The sequence below is a fragment of the Schistocerca piceifrons genome, chromosome 7 (assembly GCF_021461385.2).
Source record: "Schistocerca piceifrons isolate TAMUIC-IGC-003096 chromosome 7, iqSchPice1.1, whole genome shotgun sequence".
In the NCBI taxonomy this organism is placed as follows: Eukaryota; Metazoa; Arthropoda; class Insecta; order Orthoptera; family Acrididae; genus Schistocerca; species Schistocerca piceifrons.
Genome location: NC_060144.1, coordinates 211146156 through 211165971, shown reverse-complemented (window position 1 = coordinate 211165971; position 19816 = coordinate 211146156). Strand labels below are relative to the sequence as shown.

The 19816-nt window shown below is 39.4% G+C and overlaps 1 protein-coding gene across 3 annotated transcripts in view; it reads left to right on the top strand.

Annotated features, from left to right (window-relative positions):
• The window catches only part of LOC124804619 (ATP-dependent Clp protease ATP-binding subunit clpX-like, mitochondrial), a 126797-nt gene that overhangs the window by 84956 nt on the left and 22025 nt on the right, over nt 1-19816 (top strand). For all 3 annotated transcript variants that reach the window (XM_047264821.1, XM_047264823.1, XM_047264822.1), the window contains 3 exons: nt 10161-10451; nt 13988-14130; nt 14304-14490. In XM_047264821.1, the coding sequence (XP_047120777.1) occupies nt 10161-10451; nt 13988-14130; nt 14304-14490 (621 nt within the window). The remainder of the gene's footprint in view (nt 1-10160; nt 10452-13987; nt 14131-14303; nt 14491-19816) is intronic.

Here is a 19816-nt window from a genome sequence, read left to right as displayed (position 1 = left end):
GTTGGTGAATTATCCTCGCGGAAGAGCACTTTTTTGCGTGCCAGCCTTAGTTTGTCTTCAGCCAACGCAAGTTTCAAACGATCCAGCAGTGGAGCATAATAGGGTCCAGTTATGGCTCTGCTTTTTTTCATATAATTTATGAGGATTATACCCTGAAGCGCCAAAGAAACTGGTATAGGCTGCAGGCATGCGTAATCAAATACAGAGATATGTAAATAGGCAGAATACGGCGCTGCGGTCGGCAACGCCTATATGAGACAATAACTGTCTGACACAGTTCTTAGATCAGTTACTGCTGCTACAATTGCAGGTTATCAAGATTTAAATGAGTTTGAACTTGGTGTTGCTGTCGGCGCACGAGCGATGGGACACAGCATCTCTGAGGTAGCAGTGAAGTGAGGATTTTCCCATACGACCATTTCATGAGTGCACCGCGAATATCAGGAATCCGGTAAAACATCAAATCTCCGACATCGCTGCGGTCGGAAAAAGATCCTGCAAGAACGAGACCAATGACGACTGAAGAGAATCGTTCAGCATCACAGAAGTGCAGCCCTTCACAGAAGTGCAGCCCTTCCGCAAATTGCTGCAGTTTTCAGTGCTGGGCCATCAACAAGTGTCAGCGTGCGAACCATTCAACGAAAATCATCGATATGGGCTTTTGGAGCCGCAACGAAGCTTTATGCCTCCCCTGGGCCCGTCAACACCATCATTGGACTATTGATGATTGGAAATATTTTGCCTGGCCGGACGAGTCTCATTTCAAATTGTATTGAGTGGGTGGACGTGTATGGCTATGGAGACAACTGCATGAATCCGTGGACCCTGCATGTCAGCAAGAGACTGTTGAAGCTGGCGGAGGCTCTGTAATGGTGTGATGCGTGTGCCGGTGGAGTGATATGGGATTCCTGATACGTCTAAATACAGCTCTGACAGGTGACATGTATGTAAGCATCCTGTCTGATCACCTGCATTCATTCATGTCAATTGTGCATTCCGACGGACTTGGGCAATTCCAGCAGGACAATACGACACCCCATACGTCCAGAATCAGTACAGAGTGGCTCCAGGAACACTCTTCTGAGTATAAGGACTTCCGATGGCCACCAAACTCCCCAGACATGAGCATTATTGAGCATCTCTGGGATGCCTTGCAACGTGCTGTTCAGAAGAGGTCTCCGCCCTCTCGTACTCTTACGGGTTTATGGGCAACCCTGCAGGGTTCATGCTGTCAGTTCCCTCCAGCACTACTTCAGACATTAACAGAGTCCATGCCATGTCGTGTTGCAGCACTTCTGCGTGTTCGCGGGGCCCTGCACGTCATTAGGCAGGTGTACCAGTTTCTTTGGCTCTTCAGTGTAGCTTGGGAATCTCAGAAACAGTGGTTATCGCCTTACCTGCTGACAAAATTGTCTTTGCCTTTTTCAGTGCATTTCCCCAGCGTTGGTCCATTGTTTTGACTATGGTGTGTAATGATGGATCCATGTTTCATCAACTGTCACAAATCGGCACTGAAAGACATGCGGATTACAGTCAAAACATCACCAGACATGGTGCTGAAACGTTGTACTGGAGTCACCTTTGGTCGATAGGTAGAAGTCGCGGCTCCCGCCTCGCATACAGCCTCTTCGTAGCCAGTGCTCCATGCTGGATATTATGCACTCCCTCAGTTGAGATACCTCTCAGCAATCTCACGAATTTTTATTCAACAGTCCTGCATTGTATCATATCATATCTTGGTTTCCTTTTTGTGTATCTCAGTTGGACAGGTGGAGTGCGCTTCTTCTTCGGTGCTTTGTGAACCACATTTAAATTCATTGATCCAAAAGTAAATGGTCTTCAATGATGGTGCAGGGCCCGCATGAACTTGATTCAATTCTGCTCTGATTTCTGCGGCTTCAAATGAGAATATTCAATAACAGTACGGAAATCGGGTTTTGTCGATCTTTCACTCGCAGTCGACGTACTGACCAACTAAGACATATGTCAACAACAAACTGTACTCCGTATGTTACTGGAATTCTATGCGGTCCTGGAATAATCAAGCTTACCATCTACGAAGGCACAACAGAAACGTTCCATTCTTTCATGGAATTACCAGACATCGCAAACTGCCGTCGTTCGATTTCTGTACTCCACTTTACTCTGTTCTGCTACAGTACAGTATATACTATCCACACCTACCCCCATGAACCATGGACCTTGCCATTGGTGGGGAGGCTTGCGTGCCTCAGCGATACAGATGGCCGTACCGTAGGTGCAACCACAACGGAGGGGTACCTGTTGAGAGGCCAGACAAACGTGTGGTTCCTGAAAAGGGGCAGCAGTCTTTTCAGTAGTTGCAGGGGCAACAGTCTGGATGATTGACTGATCTGGCCTTGCAGCACTAATCAAAACGGCCTTGCTGTGCTGGTACTGCGAACGGCTGAAAGCAAGGGGAAACTACAGCCGTAATTTTTCCCGAGGGCATGCAGCTCTACTGTATGGTTAAATGATGATGGCGTCCTCTTGGGTAAAATATTCCAGAGGTAAAATAGTCCCCCATTCGGATCTCCGGGTGGTGAGTACTCAAGAGGACGTCGTTATCAGGAGAAAGAAAATTGGCGTTCTACGGATCGGAGCGTGGAATGTCAGATCTCTTAATCGGGCAGGTAGGTTAGAAAATTTAAAAAGGGAAATGGATAGGTTGAAGTTAGATATAGTGGGAATTAGTGAAGTTCGGTGGCAGGAGGAACAAGACTTATGGTCAGGTGAATACAGGTTTATAAACACAAAATCCAATGGGGATAATGCAGGAGTAAGTTTAATAATTAATAAAAAAAAATAGGAGTGCAGGTAAGCTACTACCAACAGCATAGTGAACGCATTATTGTGGCCAAGATAGACACGAAGCCCTTGCCTACTACAGTAGTACAAATTTATGTGCCAACTAGCTCTGCAGATGATGAAGAAATTGATGAAATGTATGATGAGATAAAAGAAATTATTCAGGTAGTGAAGGGAGACGAAAATTTAATAGTCATGGGTGACTGGAATTCGAGAGTAGGAAAAGGGAGAGAAGGAAACATAGAGGGTGAATATGGATTGGGGGAGAGAAATGAAAGAAGAAGCAGTCTGGTAGAATTTTGCACAGAGCACAACTTAATCATAGCTAACACTTGGTTCAGGAATCATAAAAGAAGGTTGTATACATGGAAGAATCCTGGAGATACTAGAAGGTATCAGGTAGATTATATAATGGTAAGATAGAGATTTAGGAACCAGGTTTTAAATTGTAAGACATTTCGAGGAGCAGATGTGGAGTCTGACCACAATCTATTGGTTATGAACTTAGATTAAAACTGAAGAAACTGCAAAAAGGTGGGAATTTAAGGAGATGGGACCTGGATAAACTTAAAGAACCAGAGGTTATAGAGTGTTTCAGGGAGAGGATTAGGGAATGACTGACAAGAACGGGGGAAAGAAATACAGTAGAAGAAGAATGGGCAGCTTTGAGAGATGAAATAGTGAAGGCAGCAGAGGATCAAGTAGGTAAAAAGGGTGAGGGCTAGTAGAAATCCTTGGGAACAGAAGAGATACTGAATTTAATTGACGAAAGGAGAAAATATAAAAATGCAGTAAATGAAGGAGGCAAAAAGGAATATAAACATCTCAAACACGAGATTGACAGGAAGTGCAAAGTGGCTTAGCAGGGATGGCTAGAGGACAAATGTAAGGATGTAGAGGCTTTTCTCATCAGAGGTAAGATAGATACTGCCTACAGGAAAATTAAAGAGACCTTTGGAGAAAAGAGAGCAACTTGTATGAATATCAAGAGCTCAGATGGGAACCCAGTTCTAAGCAAAGAAGGGAAAGCAGAAAGGTGGAGGGAGTATATAGAGGGTCTATACAAGGGCGATGTTCTTGAGGACAATATTATGGAAATTGAAGAGGATGTAGATCAAGATGAAATGGGAGATATGATACTGCGTGAAGAGTTTGATAGAGCACTGAAAGACGTAAGTCGAAACAAAGCCCCCGGAGTAGACAACATTCCATTGGAATTGCTGACGGCCTTGGGAGAGCCAATTCTGACAAAACTCTACCATCTGGTGAGCAAGATGTATGAGACAGGTGGAATACCCTCAGACTTCAGGAAGAATATAATAATTCCAATCCCAAAGAAAGCAGGTATTGACAGATGTGAAAATTACCGAACTATCAGCTTAATAAGTCACAGCTGCAAAATACTAACACGAATTCTTTAGACGAATGGAAAAACTGGTAGAAGCCGACCTCGGCGAAGATCAGTTTGGATTCCGCAGAAATGTTGGAACACGTGAGGTAATACTGACCCTACGACTTATCTTGGAAAATAGATTAAGGAAAGGCAAACATACATTTCTAGCATTTGTAGACTCAGAGAAAGCTTTTGACAATGTCGACTGGAATACTCTCTTTCAAATTCTAAAGGTATCAGGGGTAAAATACATGGAGCGAAAGGCTATTTACAATTTGTACAGAAACCAGATGGCAGTTACAAGAGTCGAGGGGCATGAAAGGGAATCAGCGGTTGGGAAAGGAGTGAGACAGGGTTGTAGCCTGTCCCCGATGTTATTCAATCTGTATATGGAGCAAGCAGTAAAGGAAACAAAAGAAAAATTCGGAGTAGGTATTAAAATTCATGGAGAAGAAGTAAAAACTTTGAGGTTTGCCGATGACATTGTAATTCTGTCAGAGACAGCAAAGGACTTGGAAGAGCAGTTGAACGGAATGGACAGTGTCTTAAAAGGAGGATATAAGATGAACATCAACAAAAGCAAAACGAGGATAATGGAATGTAGTCGAATTAAGTTGGGTGATGCTGAGGGAATTAGATTAGGAAATGAGACACTTAAAGTAGTAAAGGAGTTTTGCTATTTGTGCAGCAAAATAACTGATGATGGTCAAAGTAGAGAGTATATAAAATGTAGACTGGCAATGGCAAGGAAAGCGTTTCTGAAGAAGAGAAATTTGTTAACATCGAGTATAGATTTAAGTGCCAGGAAGTCGTTTCTGAAAGTATTTGTATGGAGTGTAGCCATGTATGGAAGTGAAACATGGACGATAAATAGTTTGGACAAGAAGAGAATAAAAGCTTTCGAAATGTGGTGCTACAGAAGAATTCTGAAGATTAGATGGGTACATCACATAACTAATGAGGAGGTATTGAATAGAATTGGGGAGAAGAGGAGTTTGTTGCACAACTTGACAACAAGAAGGGACCAGTTGGTAGGACATGTTTTGAGGCATCAAGGGATCACAAAGTTAGCATTGGAGGGCAGCGTGGAGGGTAAAAATTGTAGAGGGAGACCAAGAGATGAATACACGAAGCAGATTCAGAAGGATGTAGGTTGCAGTAAGTAGTGGGAGATGAAGAAGCTTGCACAGGATAGAGTAGCATGGAGAGCTGCATCAAACCAATCTCAGGACTGAAGAGAACAACAACAACAACTACTATCCATTGTTTCAAACTCTGTGTTCCGTAGCACACTTAATCACGTGACAAGTTTCTAATAAAGAAGCATATTGCTTATCAACAATTTCTCCGAGATAATAGTGGTTGGACTCCTTGACTGTTAAATTACTGAAGAAATACAGCAACCAGCCACTTCTTGTAGAGCTTTATTTATAGAAAGACCTATTCCGGGGCTTCCATGAATCAATACAATATTTCTGTCGACTGCATTTTGATCGCTGCGTCAGCGTTTTACTGTCTTTTGTAGGTACGTTTATTGGATTAAATACTATAGTGTGCAATTTATGTGGACAATCTCATATTTTACAAGGTATTGAAGGTGGATAGCTGTAACCAATTTTATGCGTCCAATTGTTGGTCGTTCAACGGACTATTGTTGCCATGACTATAAATAACAGCTTTAGATACCCTCCAGTTCAATAGAGTTTTTGTACGTGTGGCAGCAGCATGTATAGTTTCTGTGTTCTCGACAGGAACACTTTGTTTTTGTATTAAGCTAGACATTTTACTTAAGAAATGGGCAAAAATAGTTGCTCCACATCATCAAACATCTGTGACTACAAGAGACTGTACCTGTGTTGTTAGTGTGAGGAAATAGTGTTTCAAGACTTAGTAAGACATGTAGTGATACTGCCCCATTGTCTCCAAAGAGAAACGCCTGATTTGGAAGAAAAACAAAAAACCACCCCTATAACTGACCAGATGCTACTAACATGCAGTATTCATCCTTGTAAAACAAATAAGGACCTTCAGAGAAATTCATTGGCTACTGGGGTTGAAATTGACTCTTCAGCGGTATGGCGTAGGCTTCTTGATTGTGGGTGGAAGACACGAAAGCCAATAAAGAAACAGTTTTCAACAGCTGCCATAAAGGAAAACGGTTGGCATGGGCCAAAATACATAAATCTTGGACTTCCATTGACTGGAACTACATATTTTTTAGTGATGAGTCACATTTTATTGTTCAAGGATACAGAGCAAGGGTTGTAAGGCAAAGCATCAGTGGGACTGTGAGATTTGATCATCTTGTACAGACTGTAAAATACCCTCCCAAAAATGTTTTGGGGGTTCCTTCATTGCAAGTGGCTCTGGGGCACTATAGTTGGAGTTGCAAAAAATGGCGGTATAGTTTAGACTTGTTCTACGCACCTACTTCATGCATTCTCTGACAGCCAATAGGCGTTCAGTAATGTTCTGAGTGCTCTGCTCTGAATGCTGTAGCTAATGCGAGCATTAAATGTTATAGTAGCGAGTTGTTTAGTGAACTTTTATTCCATTTGTTGCAAGTTGTCGAGGCTGAGTTTGGTGGTATGTGATATAGTCTGCATAAGCAAGGTACTTGATTTTCAGGTGGTATGCTTTCTTCAAGCGGAAAGCAGGCGCATGCGTGTACAGCAACTGTTGCTTGGAATCATCAACAACGCAATTTCTGTCCATGCCTCGATATGCGCCAACCGCCATCGTTCATGGATCGGATTGTAGTTCCAGTTGATGCCATGAACAATTCAACCAAATATATGGAAATCCATTGGCGCAGAATTATGCCCAGTCCTGTAGACCTTTTCAGATGATGGAGGAACGTATCAGCAAGGTCTCGTCCCGTGTCACACTTCTAAAGCAGTAGAAGGTGTTCATGGAAGACAACATTAATGTGCTTCCGTGGCCTGGTAATTCACCAGACTTAAATCCCTACGAGAATTTGTGAAATATTATGACATCTTGAGGAAAATGGTCTGCTTAACAAAAAAATGCATTCATATATGCTGGCTGAAGTGACAAATGAAAATTTGTACCAAGGCTGGAATTTGAACCAAGGTCTCCTACTCACTAACCGGATGCACTAACCACTGTGGCACCCTGGCACAGTGGCTTTGCACAGCTGCACAGACTACCCTAACATGCCTCCCTCCTCAGTCTAAATACTGATTCATGCCTCAGTCCACTCAGTATTCCCCTTAGACTTGAACAGCATTGCAGAGGCTCTCCAACTGTATTGCAGTAGCACTTCAACATACTGGGTACTGGGTGCAGAAAAGTGGGGGAAATATTTGAATGAAATAGGTAATAAGAGGAAGAGCATCTCTAAATTGTGAAACCTAAATCAATGGTGAGTCAGTCATTAGATAGTGTCTTATCGTGTTAGAAAGCTGTCCCAAGCAAGGGAGTAAGTTTGCAAAAGTGGTATTGTCTTTTGTCAAATATCTGCCAGTTCTTCATGCTTCCACATCAGCTGCAATATGACTTCTTGTGAATTTCATTCAGTGTTTACATTAAAGTTATATTAATATAGATGATCAAGCTGCAGTTGCTAATGTAATGCAAGGAAATTAACAGACAATGATATAAAATACTTCCTTGAGGGTGTATAGCAAAACAAATTTGCCTTGTGTTGATAAAAAACATGAAAAGTGTGCCTATTAGACTCATAAATTTATTAAAATGAGTGACAGAAAGGTTCATCAGTAGGCCTACTTAACAGGAGGAGGATCAGCACCCAATATTGCCAATAGAAATACCTAAAATAGATCATAGCATTTCTAACTTTGAGAGCCAGAGATCATATCTTGAAGGAAAAGGATGGTGACATTTGGAATGGGCAAGGGGGTGATGGGAGAGGTACAAGTCGCATAAAATTAATAATAATAAAAAATTAATGGCGCATGTCCTATAATAGGCACTCAGGTCTCGAGTCATACTAATAGCACACTCTGCAACTGGGTATTGGACATCCTCAAAGTTGACAGTTCTATGTATCCATACAATATATTACCAATTTGGTGGTAATCATCCCCTTATAAAAAGCTGTGCACTAAACATGAGGCGGTAGACTAGAATAGTTTTTATTCTGCCTGCAATTTTGTTACTCATTTTGACTGCAATGAAGTTATTGTAGATGGTAGAAGTTTCTGCCTGGTACAATTTTTACCATGGCAGCAAGTGTAGGGACCTTTGCCTAGAAATAGTACTTTGTGTGTGCCATGCAGATAAGCAAGGGCTTGTGCCAGTTGGGAGGGCAATGAAAGGCGACAGTAGATCATGGGCTTGTGCGTGTCGGGCAGAGAGAATCTCCCGTCAGGGTTTTACTTGAAAAATATGCAGCTCTGGCAAGTACTCTGTTGTGACATTTGAGATTTGGTGATTTGCTAGAGAGGAAATCCTGGAAGTAGTTACTAAAACATGTGTCAAGGGATATTGTGTTAGAGTAGACAAGTTAACCATTGAAACCGAGGCTATAGGGAAGGATGTCTTTGACATGGAAGGGATGACAACTGTCAGAATAAAAATATTGGCAAGTACTTATTGGTTTGATGCGAAGACCCTGTGAGAATACCTCTTCCTTGGACTCCAGCAGCAGGCGGCAGTTAACGTTGGCAGCCACACAACCTAGAGAAAGACCTGCAGTTTGGGCCAGAGTGCCCTGGGTCATGTCAAATAATGCAGTGAATCCAGCGAGATGGTAGTGGCTCTCAGCAACAGTGTCTGCCCCTGCAAGCAGAGGTGGACAGCCAAGAGTGTGCCTACACAAGTGGTGGCAGCTAAGCAGCTGCATAGCCCCAGGCTCCAACTGTAGATGACCAGGGCTGCAGGCCAGCAGTGGATGAAATATACCTTCAGTAGGCACACCAGTTGGAGAGTGCTAAGTCAAGAGCATTGGACACTGTGTGAACAGCAAGGCCTCAGCTGCTAGCAGCAGCAGCAGACCCAGCTGGATCTCCTCCAAAGCTGGAGGCTGTCAGACTTTATACTTCTGTCTCGAAATTAGTAGTATTTGTATGGGCTTGGCCTGTCCATGTTTTGTCTAGGCATGGATTTCTGTTACGTAAGACACAACAGAGACATATTTTGAATGTGTTGCATTCAAGTCACACATGCCACAATGGGTCAGCTTGTATGCAGCATCAATGATATTACGACCCTGGTCTCCTTGCTGGGCCAGGCTATGTTGTAGCTGCCCAATGCCATGATGACAGTACTTGATGTATTAGCAGGTTGCTGGCTAATGTAATCACCTGACCCACATGGTTGACCTGCTTTTGTGAGACTGTTGCATCAACTGTGATGGAATCTTTTTCTATTCAGCCATGCCAAGTATATTGGTTGTGGCACAATACTACCAAAGTGACATATATCCAGTCAGCACCTTGAAGCCTGCCACAATGAGAGGACTAGCATATTTGTCATTGTGTATTTTAGATAGAAGTTAAGGATAAAATTCATCAAATAGTTTTGCTTGTTGAAGTGCCACATACTTTTCACAGACAAGTGTGAGAGTAGGAGAGCGTTTCTGTGCTGAATAAGAGAGAAGGGAATGGTTATTGGTGGTCTTCCTTCAGAACATGACAACCATGGGACTCAGGTCAAGTACTATTCAAGATGTATTGACTTTGTACCCAGGAGATTGGGAGGAAGTTGAGAAAGTGCGAAATGCATAGAGAAAAGGTAATGATCGATGCTCACTCAGTTGTTTTTGGGTTGGGACTGATTGATGACGGTATATTACCAATTGAGCTCAGGGAATGAGTGGCAATCATAAACTAGGCATTGTATTTAAATTTGGTGTGGGACTTAAAGTTAGGATATTCCATAGAATGTACGAGTTTCTAAGATGATGGAATGTGTAATATATAAGCTAGAACCTTAACAAATTTTTCTTTGTTTTCAGGGTCTACCCAGTGTCGCCTCCAACGATGGCTTTGTTCATCAGCGGCAGCCTTGCCTCATCCAGTACTGAGCCGCAATCTGATGACATCCCCTCAGTCGCCGTCATCCTCCTCTGGACCTGGTAGTGGTGATACAACTATAGGACCTGGTGCTGGGAGTGGCCCCACCAAACAATCACCGCCACAGCCACCACCTTCAACTACTGGACAAGGTTCTGGAAAGGGAAAGGATGGTGGGCAGCTCACTTGCCCCAAGTGTGGAGATCCTTGCACACATGTCGAGACTTTTGTCTGTAAGCATTCTTTGTGCCTCTAGAAAGAAAATAGCTGGAGGTTGTTTGAAAAAATTATCTAATAAAATTTGATCTTTAATCTCACTTAGTAATGCATGTTATACGAATTTATTTTCAGGCATGCTTTCAGAGTTTATGTATTGTATCCTGTATGTAGAGATAAAGTAGTGGAACATTTGAAATTATGTACGAAAATTTCAAAAGGACATATTAATATGACACCAGGCACTCACCATTCACAGAATACTTTTGCATCATAGTTACCGTGCCCCCATACAGAAAATAGTTTGAAAGTATTATAAATAAACAGCATCATCACCACTAAGCATTACAAGAGAACTCTCACTTACAAAAATTATTGATTTAACAAGAATACATATGACATTATTAAAAAAAACTAGACTTTAAGCCAAGAATGCACCTAAAAGGATAGGTACCCAGCAGTGGGATCGCCTTTTTGAAACCATATGTAAGGTGATGTAGGTTAAGGTCCCAGGCATCACACCCTGCAATTGTTAACTGTAGTGGGCCCTCGTTTGCAAGTAATTGATGGAAAAAAAATTGGAATTTTGCATGTTGCTCTAAAGTTCTGAATAAGAGACATTATACATATTGGTTGCATAGCGTAATGGTTATAGTATGGGCCTCAGATGCTGGAGGGTGTGGGTTCGAATTGAAGTGCTACAAATTTTTTATTTTCAAATCTTTATCAGAATGGCTTTGATCCATATTTTATGCAGTTAATTGGGTTAATTGTAATTTTTAATTTATTTTCCTTTGTCATCGCATTTTAATCACAATATTACCTTTCTCAATTGCTCCCCTTTTTTCATTATTCTTTTTCCAGTTGCAATCTTTGTGCATTTGATTTTAATTATTTTTATTTACCTATCATAATATTTAAACATTTGAAAATACTGATCTGTCGGTTAGAAAATGAAAGCTGAAATACTCAATTTATATTGATTGTGGAATAGGGTTAGAAATGTAATTTTCAGTAGAAGATGTAATTTTTCTTGGGTCGTAACTGTTGTACAAACATTTAAAACGTAAGTTCTTATTTCACTGTGGGCAAAATAATGCAGTTGAAGATTTGAATGAAAAAAGGGATTGTAAGTAAAATGAAATAAAAAAGACTAGGAATAGAAATAATGAATAAATCAATGTTAATACATAGAAATGATTAAAATCACATGCACAAAGATTACAAGTGGAAAAAGAACTACAATAAGAAAAAATGAGAGCAACTGAGAAAGTTAATATGGTGATAAAAATGTCTAACAAAGGAATAGAAATAAAAAAAAATGCATTAAAACTAATTAATTAAGTAAAACTAATGATCAGTCATATTGATAAAGATTTAAAAATAAGAAAATTTCAAAGCACTTCATGAGATTCGAACCCAAAACCTTGTGCATATGTTACCTGTATTGTAACCATCACCCTGTGCAATCAAAGTGTATGACATTTCTCCCTTAAAACTGTGGAGCATCATGTGAAATTCTGAATTTTTTGCGGTGATTGCTTGCAAATGAGGCCCACCAGTGTGAATAGTTGCAGATGGTTTCATAAAGTCAGTAGCACAGCTGGAGGACCTCTCCTTGTTAACTGGTATACATACATATATGTAATCACTTTCTGACAGTTCTTACCTGTAAGCCCCCACCCCTCTCCTTACTACCTAATTTGCACCAACCCCACACACACACCATTTCCAAATGCATGTCCTGAATTGATTCCTTCCCCCCTCCTCTCTCTCTCTCTCTCCCCCCCCCCCCCCTCCTCTCTCCCTCCCTGCTTATGTATATAAACAGACTTGAAAAGATCTGAAAGAAATCACCATCAGGTGAAGTATACACTTTTTAAAGTTCACACTGAAAACTGTTTTTGTTATACTGTAGAAAACTTGGTTTTTGTTTTCATTGTTAAGTATTTTCATTTTTGTTTGGGTATTTGGGTGTGTCAGTGAGTGACTAAAAAATCTATCAGCATATTAACTGTTACCAGAGTGACAAAGAAACTCGCAATATGATGATGATGAGTCAAATTCTTGACTTTGTTGTGGTAATTGTAATGAATAACTTCAGTGACATTGCTACCAGCATCTGATTTCAAATATTGTTCTTTTGCACTCCTAGCACAAAAACATGAAGAAATAATTTTTCTACACAATCATGTTTCATTATTTTACAGCATTGTATTGTTTTATTTGTGCCCATACACCATCGGTAGCATTGGAATGACATATATGTGGAGATAGTTGAATGGGATCTTGCCCATGTCTTTTTAGCATTTCATTGATGATGCAGCATTGGAAATGTGGCTTCTTTTGGAACACAATTTCAAGCAAAGCAAAGAACAGAATAGAAATTAGAATAGAGAGAAAAAGAAACCAGCAACCATTCACCTGTAGTTTACTGATGTGCCATATAGACATGTGAAAAACCAGTGGTGAGTGCATTTCTATCTGTTAGTGTGTGTTCAATTAAAGAAGCTTTTGAGCTACTGCCCTTTTCTTGTGTAAGTTTTTGTGTCATTATGTGTGTCTTTGTGGCACACACAAATAAATGGTTGGTGAGTGGTTGCCTTTCTTTACTTTTATGTATTGTTTCCATCTGCGTAGTAATAGAATAAAAGTTAATTATACTGTACGCAAACTATATTAATGCATATTGCACATGAGCTTAGGAGAGCGCATCAGATTAACATAGTGAGCAGAAACAGATGAGAAAAACCTGCCATTGGCAATATTTTAACTGAACAAAGAAAAACGTGCATCATGTTGAATAAACAGATTGCATCCACAGTACTGGTGTTAATAAACTATCGACAGAATTTGACCACTTTTATTTTAGAAGTATTAGTGCACTGAAGAGATGAGACGACTTAATATATTTATACGGCTCAAACAATGGAAAATCCAGGATTGAATGTAACAATGTTATACAGCTCTAACCTCTTCATGTCCATCACAGCTTTAAAGTTGACTCAGTTGCATGAATGAAAAGGTTTTTAGTATGGGATGTACTGTTCTTTCTAGAGCATCTCACAGGGTACACCAGGGTACACCAACAGCCACTGCCACATTCCTGTCTTGGTGCATTCTTCTAAACTGCAGACAGTACATTACAAATCTTATAGCAACATGAACTGATTCAATTCTTCAAATCATGAATTGTAAGTGAAAAACGCAATCGTCGTGGTCGCTTGTAATATTGAAACAAACATATTCCAGTTACAAAATAGGTTATTAAGATATTTTTCATTTAAACTGTTTCTTCATGTTCAAGGGGAGCAAAAAAGAAAAAAACTTTTAATTCTTTTTTTTTTTTCTTTTTCCTGGGAAGTATCTCTTAACATCTTGCTACTAGTCTTCATTATTTAGCTCAGATATGAAATTAATAAGAACGTCAATTTAATATTATAGTTTTATTTTTCATTATTTAGATTTTCAGTAGTTAAACATGCATATTTACAACACTGTAGATGAATAAAAGAGCCAGATAATGAAAGAGTTTTGTTTGTGTTCCCAACAGCCTCAACAAGATTCGTGAAATGTGAAAAATGTCATCACTTCTTTGTTATTTTGTCAGAAGTAGAATCAAAGAAAACTCTGAAGGAAAATCGTGAAGAATATAAAAACGGATTTTTCAGGAGACCGCCTCCCACACCAAAGAAGGTATAAGCTGGAACAGTATTGATTCTGTTGTGATCTTCCTAGCTCCATCATGCATTTTTTTTAAGCAGAGATAAATATTTATGTGCCTTGATGTGGTGTTCTTGATTGATTTTAGATTTCTAGAAAATTCTATGCCTATGTAACATGCATGTAACTTTACTAATTGTTTTTAGATCTATGACTATCTCAACAAACATGTGGTAGGCCAAGAGGATGCAAAGAAAGTTCTCTCTGTGGCTGTGTATAACCACTACAAGAGGATTTACAACAACATACCTCTGACTCAGCAGGTGCAACAAAATCAGCAACAGCAGCAGCAACAACAGCAGCAAGTGCCACAGCAGTCGTTCACACACAGAGGTATGTAATGAGGCAATGTTCTTAAAACTACAGAAATCTGTAATGGTGTCTTGCAAGAGAAATGGTAATGAAACAAAAAATAGGCTGTTAGATTTCTTTATAATTAGCAAAATAATTTAAATAACACTTTTCTTAGAATGCACCTAATACAGAAGGGATGATATAAATTTGCAGGAATTAAGTATTGGTGCTGTCCGTAAATAAATATATTTGTTAGTTTTCAGTTTTTTTTTTGTGTGTGTGTGTGTGTGTGTGTGTGTGTGTGTGTGTGTGTGTGTGTGTGTGTGTGTGTGAAACCCAGTTTATTGAAAATAAAATAAATGAATAATGAGGCTTCATGGAGGTGGGGTGAAGAGGGAGGAAGAGGTGGGGGTGGAGGACAATAATAGGCATTTTTATGGTTTATATAAGATATTTGAGATTGAGAGGAAGGGAAAACATAGTTAAACATAACTAGTTGCATCTGTAGTTAGACAAATTAGGAATCGTAGCCAGTACTCAACTATTATGGTGCATCCATCATATAATTAATGAAAATCGCGACATTTTATGGTTTTATCGATGGACAGTGACATTTCACAACTTCGTGCACAAAAAGGCAAACCTGTGGTAGTAAATGACTCATTCTTTGATTCTTTGATATGATTGGTATTTTAACCATGTGATGTTTGTGTGATCATTGAAGTTGGATTTAAAGCTGGGATAACAGTTCTTCTGTGTAAATCTTACATGTCGGCAGGCACTGCTCTGCAAGTTCTTTGTTCTGCTGCGTTCGCTTTTTGTGATTTAACCCTTATTTTTTGACCAAGTGTAAACTAATTACATTTGTTGCGCGCGCGGGCGCGCGTGCATAGCACAGTGTTCACTACTTTTTCCCATGGAATAATACAACAACAGGATACAACTTGGCATTTTTACTGTTCCTTTCATCCGTTGCCAAAGAAAATGGTCTGACGCTTTTTACTGTGTGCATATTCTTTGTTATGAGGTTTGTGTCATGTTCATTTAATGGTTTAAGACTTTGTGTGCTTTGACATGTTTCAGTGAAGTGTCTGACTGCCTTGAGTGTTTGTTATATTTTTATGTGACATTCAGTGATCCAGATTTCTTTCTATATTTCAGTACATATTGAGACATTTGTTCTAGGACATTTTCATCCTTTTATTCATATTGTAGGTTTCATTAATAGATCCAAAAAGAAACGGTACCTCCAAACATTTAAAGAATCACGTTCTGTTGATTTTCCATGCATACTAAAATCAAGAAAGGGAGAAAAAGTTGCCTCTTGCATGGTATCTGGATGTGATATTAATATTGCACCAAATCGAAGGAAAATAACTGGAAAATCAACACCTTTTTAGCCAAGTCTGGAAACATTGACAGTGATGTGATTAGGGCCGAGTGGCTGTTTACTTCTTTTTGATGGAGAACAATGTGCCCTTAAGTGTGGCTGATCATGCTGGTGATTTATTTAAGATGATGATCCCCACATCAGAGGTTGCAAAGAAATATAGCTGCGGTCACACAAAAATGGCAAAAAATATATCATCTGATATGCCAAGTTGTATCCTGTTGTTGTATTATTCCATGGGAAAAAGTAGCGAACACTGTGCTATCCATAACAACGTTAGATGGGGGCTCAACAGGGTGAAACATAGGTAACCTGATGTTATTGCATCTGAATTCTCATAACATACAAATTGAAGACTGTGTGGCTTTCTGCTCCGACAATGCTCCTGTTATGATAAGATGCAAAAGTGGGTTTTCAGCAGTTCTGAAAGTAGTTCAACCAGGTATTGCCATCATAGGCTGCATTTGCCACTTCATTAATCTAGCAGCTGAAAAAGTTGCTGGAAGGTTACCACTTAAAGTGGATGAGACCCTTGTTGATATATTTTATTTCTTAGAGAGGAGTGTGAAAAGAAGAGAACACCTTCAGAAATTACAGAACTCGCACCATAAAGGTGCAAAGAAAATTCTGAAGCACGTATGTACTAAGTGGTTATCTTTTTAGGCAGGTGTTTGGAGAGACTACTGGACCTGTGGGATCCACTTTTTTTCTTTCCTCAAGGAGGAATTAATATTATGTGTCCAAAACATTTTCGCTAGCTTGACATCTTTCAGAGTACCTAGAGTTGAACAAAGTGGATCCAAAGAGTATCAGAAGAAGAGAATTCTTGATTCTGCTACTGCGCGTGCCCCTAAAAGAATAGTATATTCTTCCAAACATGACAAACCCATCCTAAAAAGTAAGACTTCTTGTACGACACATGAGGAAAAATTGCTTATGTTCCTGTCCTCAAACTTGAACAAGGCCTTTTGCACTTTCCTTCATGTGACTATTTCTGTATTTGACAAATTGAATATTGTCCTTCAGACTTCTTCCTGATAAGTTCACTTTTTATTAGAGCTGCTAATGGACTCGCTAAAGCAGCTGTTCAGCACGTCTGCTAAGCACAAAATTGTCAAAAGCTCCTCATTGCTTGAAGTTGTTTACAACTTGATTCAAAATCAAAGAAGTGACGATGAGCTAGTTATTTGCATTCAGACTTTGAACATAGTGAATGATCTCAGGTTATACAAAATGGAAGATCCACAGTTTCCTTCCACTAATTTTTTCTTGGAAAAGTTTCCCCTTGTGTTATCAAGGAGCTGAATGAAACTACAGATGAGGTGGTGAATGAGATTCAGAGGCAGTTCTCAACTCTTCAGGTAGATGACATTTTGACTTCAAATGAAGATTCTGCAAATGATTCCAGTTTGGTCATAAATATCAAGAATTCGTGGAGCTGATGGGCTCTGTAAATATAACTGAATTTCTAGAGCAATGCTCTCTATTTGCACCATACCCCATAGTAATGCAGAAAGTGAACATGTTTTCAGCTTTGTGAAGAAAAATAGAACAGAGATCAGATTGTTCATGTCCAATGAATCTCTGGACTCAATTTCTATTTTGAAGACAAGGAGTTCTGGTCCCTGTTATGACAAAACGTTTTCTCAAGACTTTTTGCAGGAAGCTAAAAAGGCCGCAACTACGACTTTAAAGTTGAACTAGCACGTGATTTGCAGTGTTTATTATATTATTTCTAGCCTGCATTATGTTAAACAAGTTTTATTGTGCAAGGCCTTTTTCAAGTATCGCATATCTACGTAATTTCTCAAGAAAGTTCTGTTATGTATGCTACAAACCAATATTCATCATAGCTGCTGCTGTTTAATATGGATTTCTTCTTGATTGTTATGTTCATCTACGAGTCATTGGCCTATGATGTAAGTAGATGTGATTTCATTGAAGTATCCTGTTTAAAGCATGAAGTATTGTATTTTGTAGCACAGAAGTATTATTATTTTCGTCAAGCCAGGGCAAGTCAAAAATCATTAGATTTTTTGTCACACGTGAGTTTTACAGATAGCCCTTTTCAAAAGTTGGCAAAGTATGTACTATCCTGATTGATTTGGCATCAGTCAAAACACTATAGTCCAGTGATTTTTTTTTTTGTATTATCTACCGGTACCATGGTGGCATTTTTAGAAATGCAAAAAAATATCAAATATTTTCAATTCAGACAGTTATTTGTTAACACTGCGTTTCAGATGTTACGAAGTCATTACAAACATAGGTTTGAACTTCATTCACCATTCATTTGGTGAATGAAGCTCAGCTCTGCACTAATTTACAAGATGTTTCTAACTGGAATTAATGGTCAGGTGACTGTTGTAATGGATGTTATTGCATAGCTTAGTGGATGGATTGAAAATGAGCTCAGGAATGAAACTAATCGTGAAGTAATAAAGGAAATTAATATTGCAACTTTGACAGTTCTCTGCAATAATCTGCACAATAATTCATAACACAATTTGATAATGTCTTCAGGATTGTTTCAAAATCAGGAATTAGACGTGGGAAAGGAAATTGAAAGTCACTAGATATTTGAGCAAACTGTCGGAATACCTTTCATCCATTCCTATAATTTGTCAGAATATGAAGACTTGGGTATGTAAATTCTGGTTAACACTTATGTTCTTGTTATCTAAGTTTCTAACTTTTCCAGCAGATAGGCCACTAATAGTGGTCTCTGAAGTCAGTAAAGTTACATAAATTGTGAATAGTCCATAGAGTGAATTGTTAAATTTATAATTCTTCAGTCCACTCCACTAATTACTATACTCCATACAACAAGAGAAGATCCCAGACATCTGAAAGTTACGTTGCCAGCATACAAGCATGAAGTACTAACTGAAAATCCATAAAACCATAATGATCTGGAAATGCAGCAACATTGAGGTCATAGTACAAGATCTGTTCAAAAAATTCCAGAACTTCATCCACAAAATTATTCTGCGCTTACCTTTTACTACTTATGCATAGTCTCCTTTGAAATACTCTCTTTCACAATTGGTACATCACTCCCAATGCCATTTCTTCTGGAAGCTGTCTTGTTATATCTTTTGCTGGATCGCACGGAGCGCTGTCTGCGAATTTTCTTTTATCTCGTCCGTTATTGCAAATCTTCGTCCTTTCATTGGGGATTTCAACCTTTGGAATAAAAAGAAGTTTGCAGGGGCCAGGTCTGAAGAGTATGGAGGATGAGACAGAACAGTGACTTAGTTTTTTGTGCAATAGTCACGCACCAACAGGGATGAATGATGTCTTGACTCATGAGCCATAAGAAAATTTTGCAGCAACATGGTGCATTCCAAGATGCTGTGTCAGGATGTCACAGCATTATCCAGCTGAAATGTTACATTCTTCTGCAATCTCTGTCTGTCAGTCAGTCAGTAAATCTGTCTTCAATTGGTATGCACAATTTTGTTTCCTGACATGAGCGTCATCGGTAGATGTTGAAGGATGTCCTGAATGAGGACCATCTTTCAGTACCATCTGGACATTTTTAAACTGTGTGAACCTTTGGTAACATTGAGTACGACTGAAGCACTCGTGGCTTCCTGCATCATTTGGTGTGTGTCTGTAAAGATTTTATTGAGTTTCATGCAAAATTTAATGCAGATGTGTTGCCCCTCTAACTCTGCCATCTTGAAATTGCAAACTGAGGAATTCAATGTTCTACTCAATATAGCATTGAATAATAACTAACAGATATACAACAATGAAACTTCCGTCAGTTACACATTAAACACAGGTGCGTGCAGGAATGCTAACCGCAAATTCCCACCAACACACCATTGGCGCAAAAATATGAATGTTTCAGAATTTTTTGAACAGACCTTGTACATGCGTGAAGCAGCCCTACCAAGCCGATTTTAACTGGCATGGATCTTCCATGTTTGAATGGAGTGTAGTAAGTTTGATTCTGTCTCATCCCTT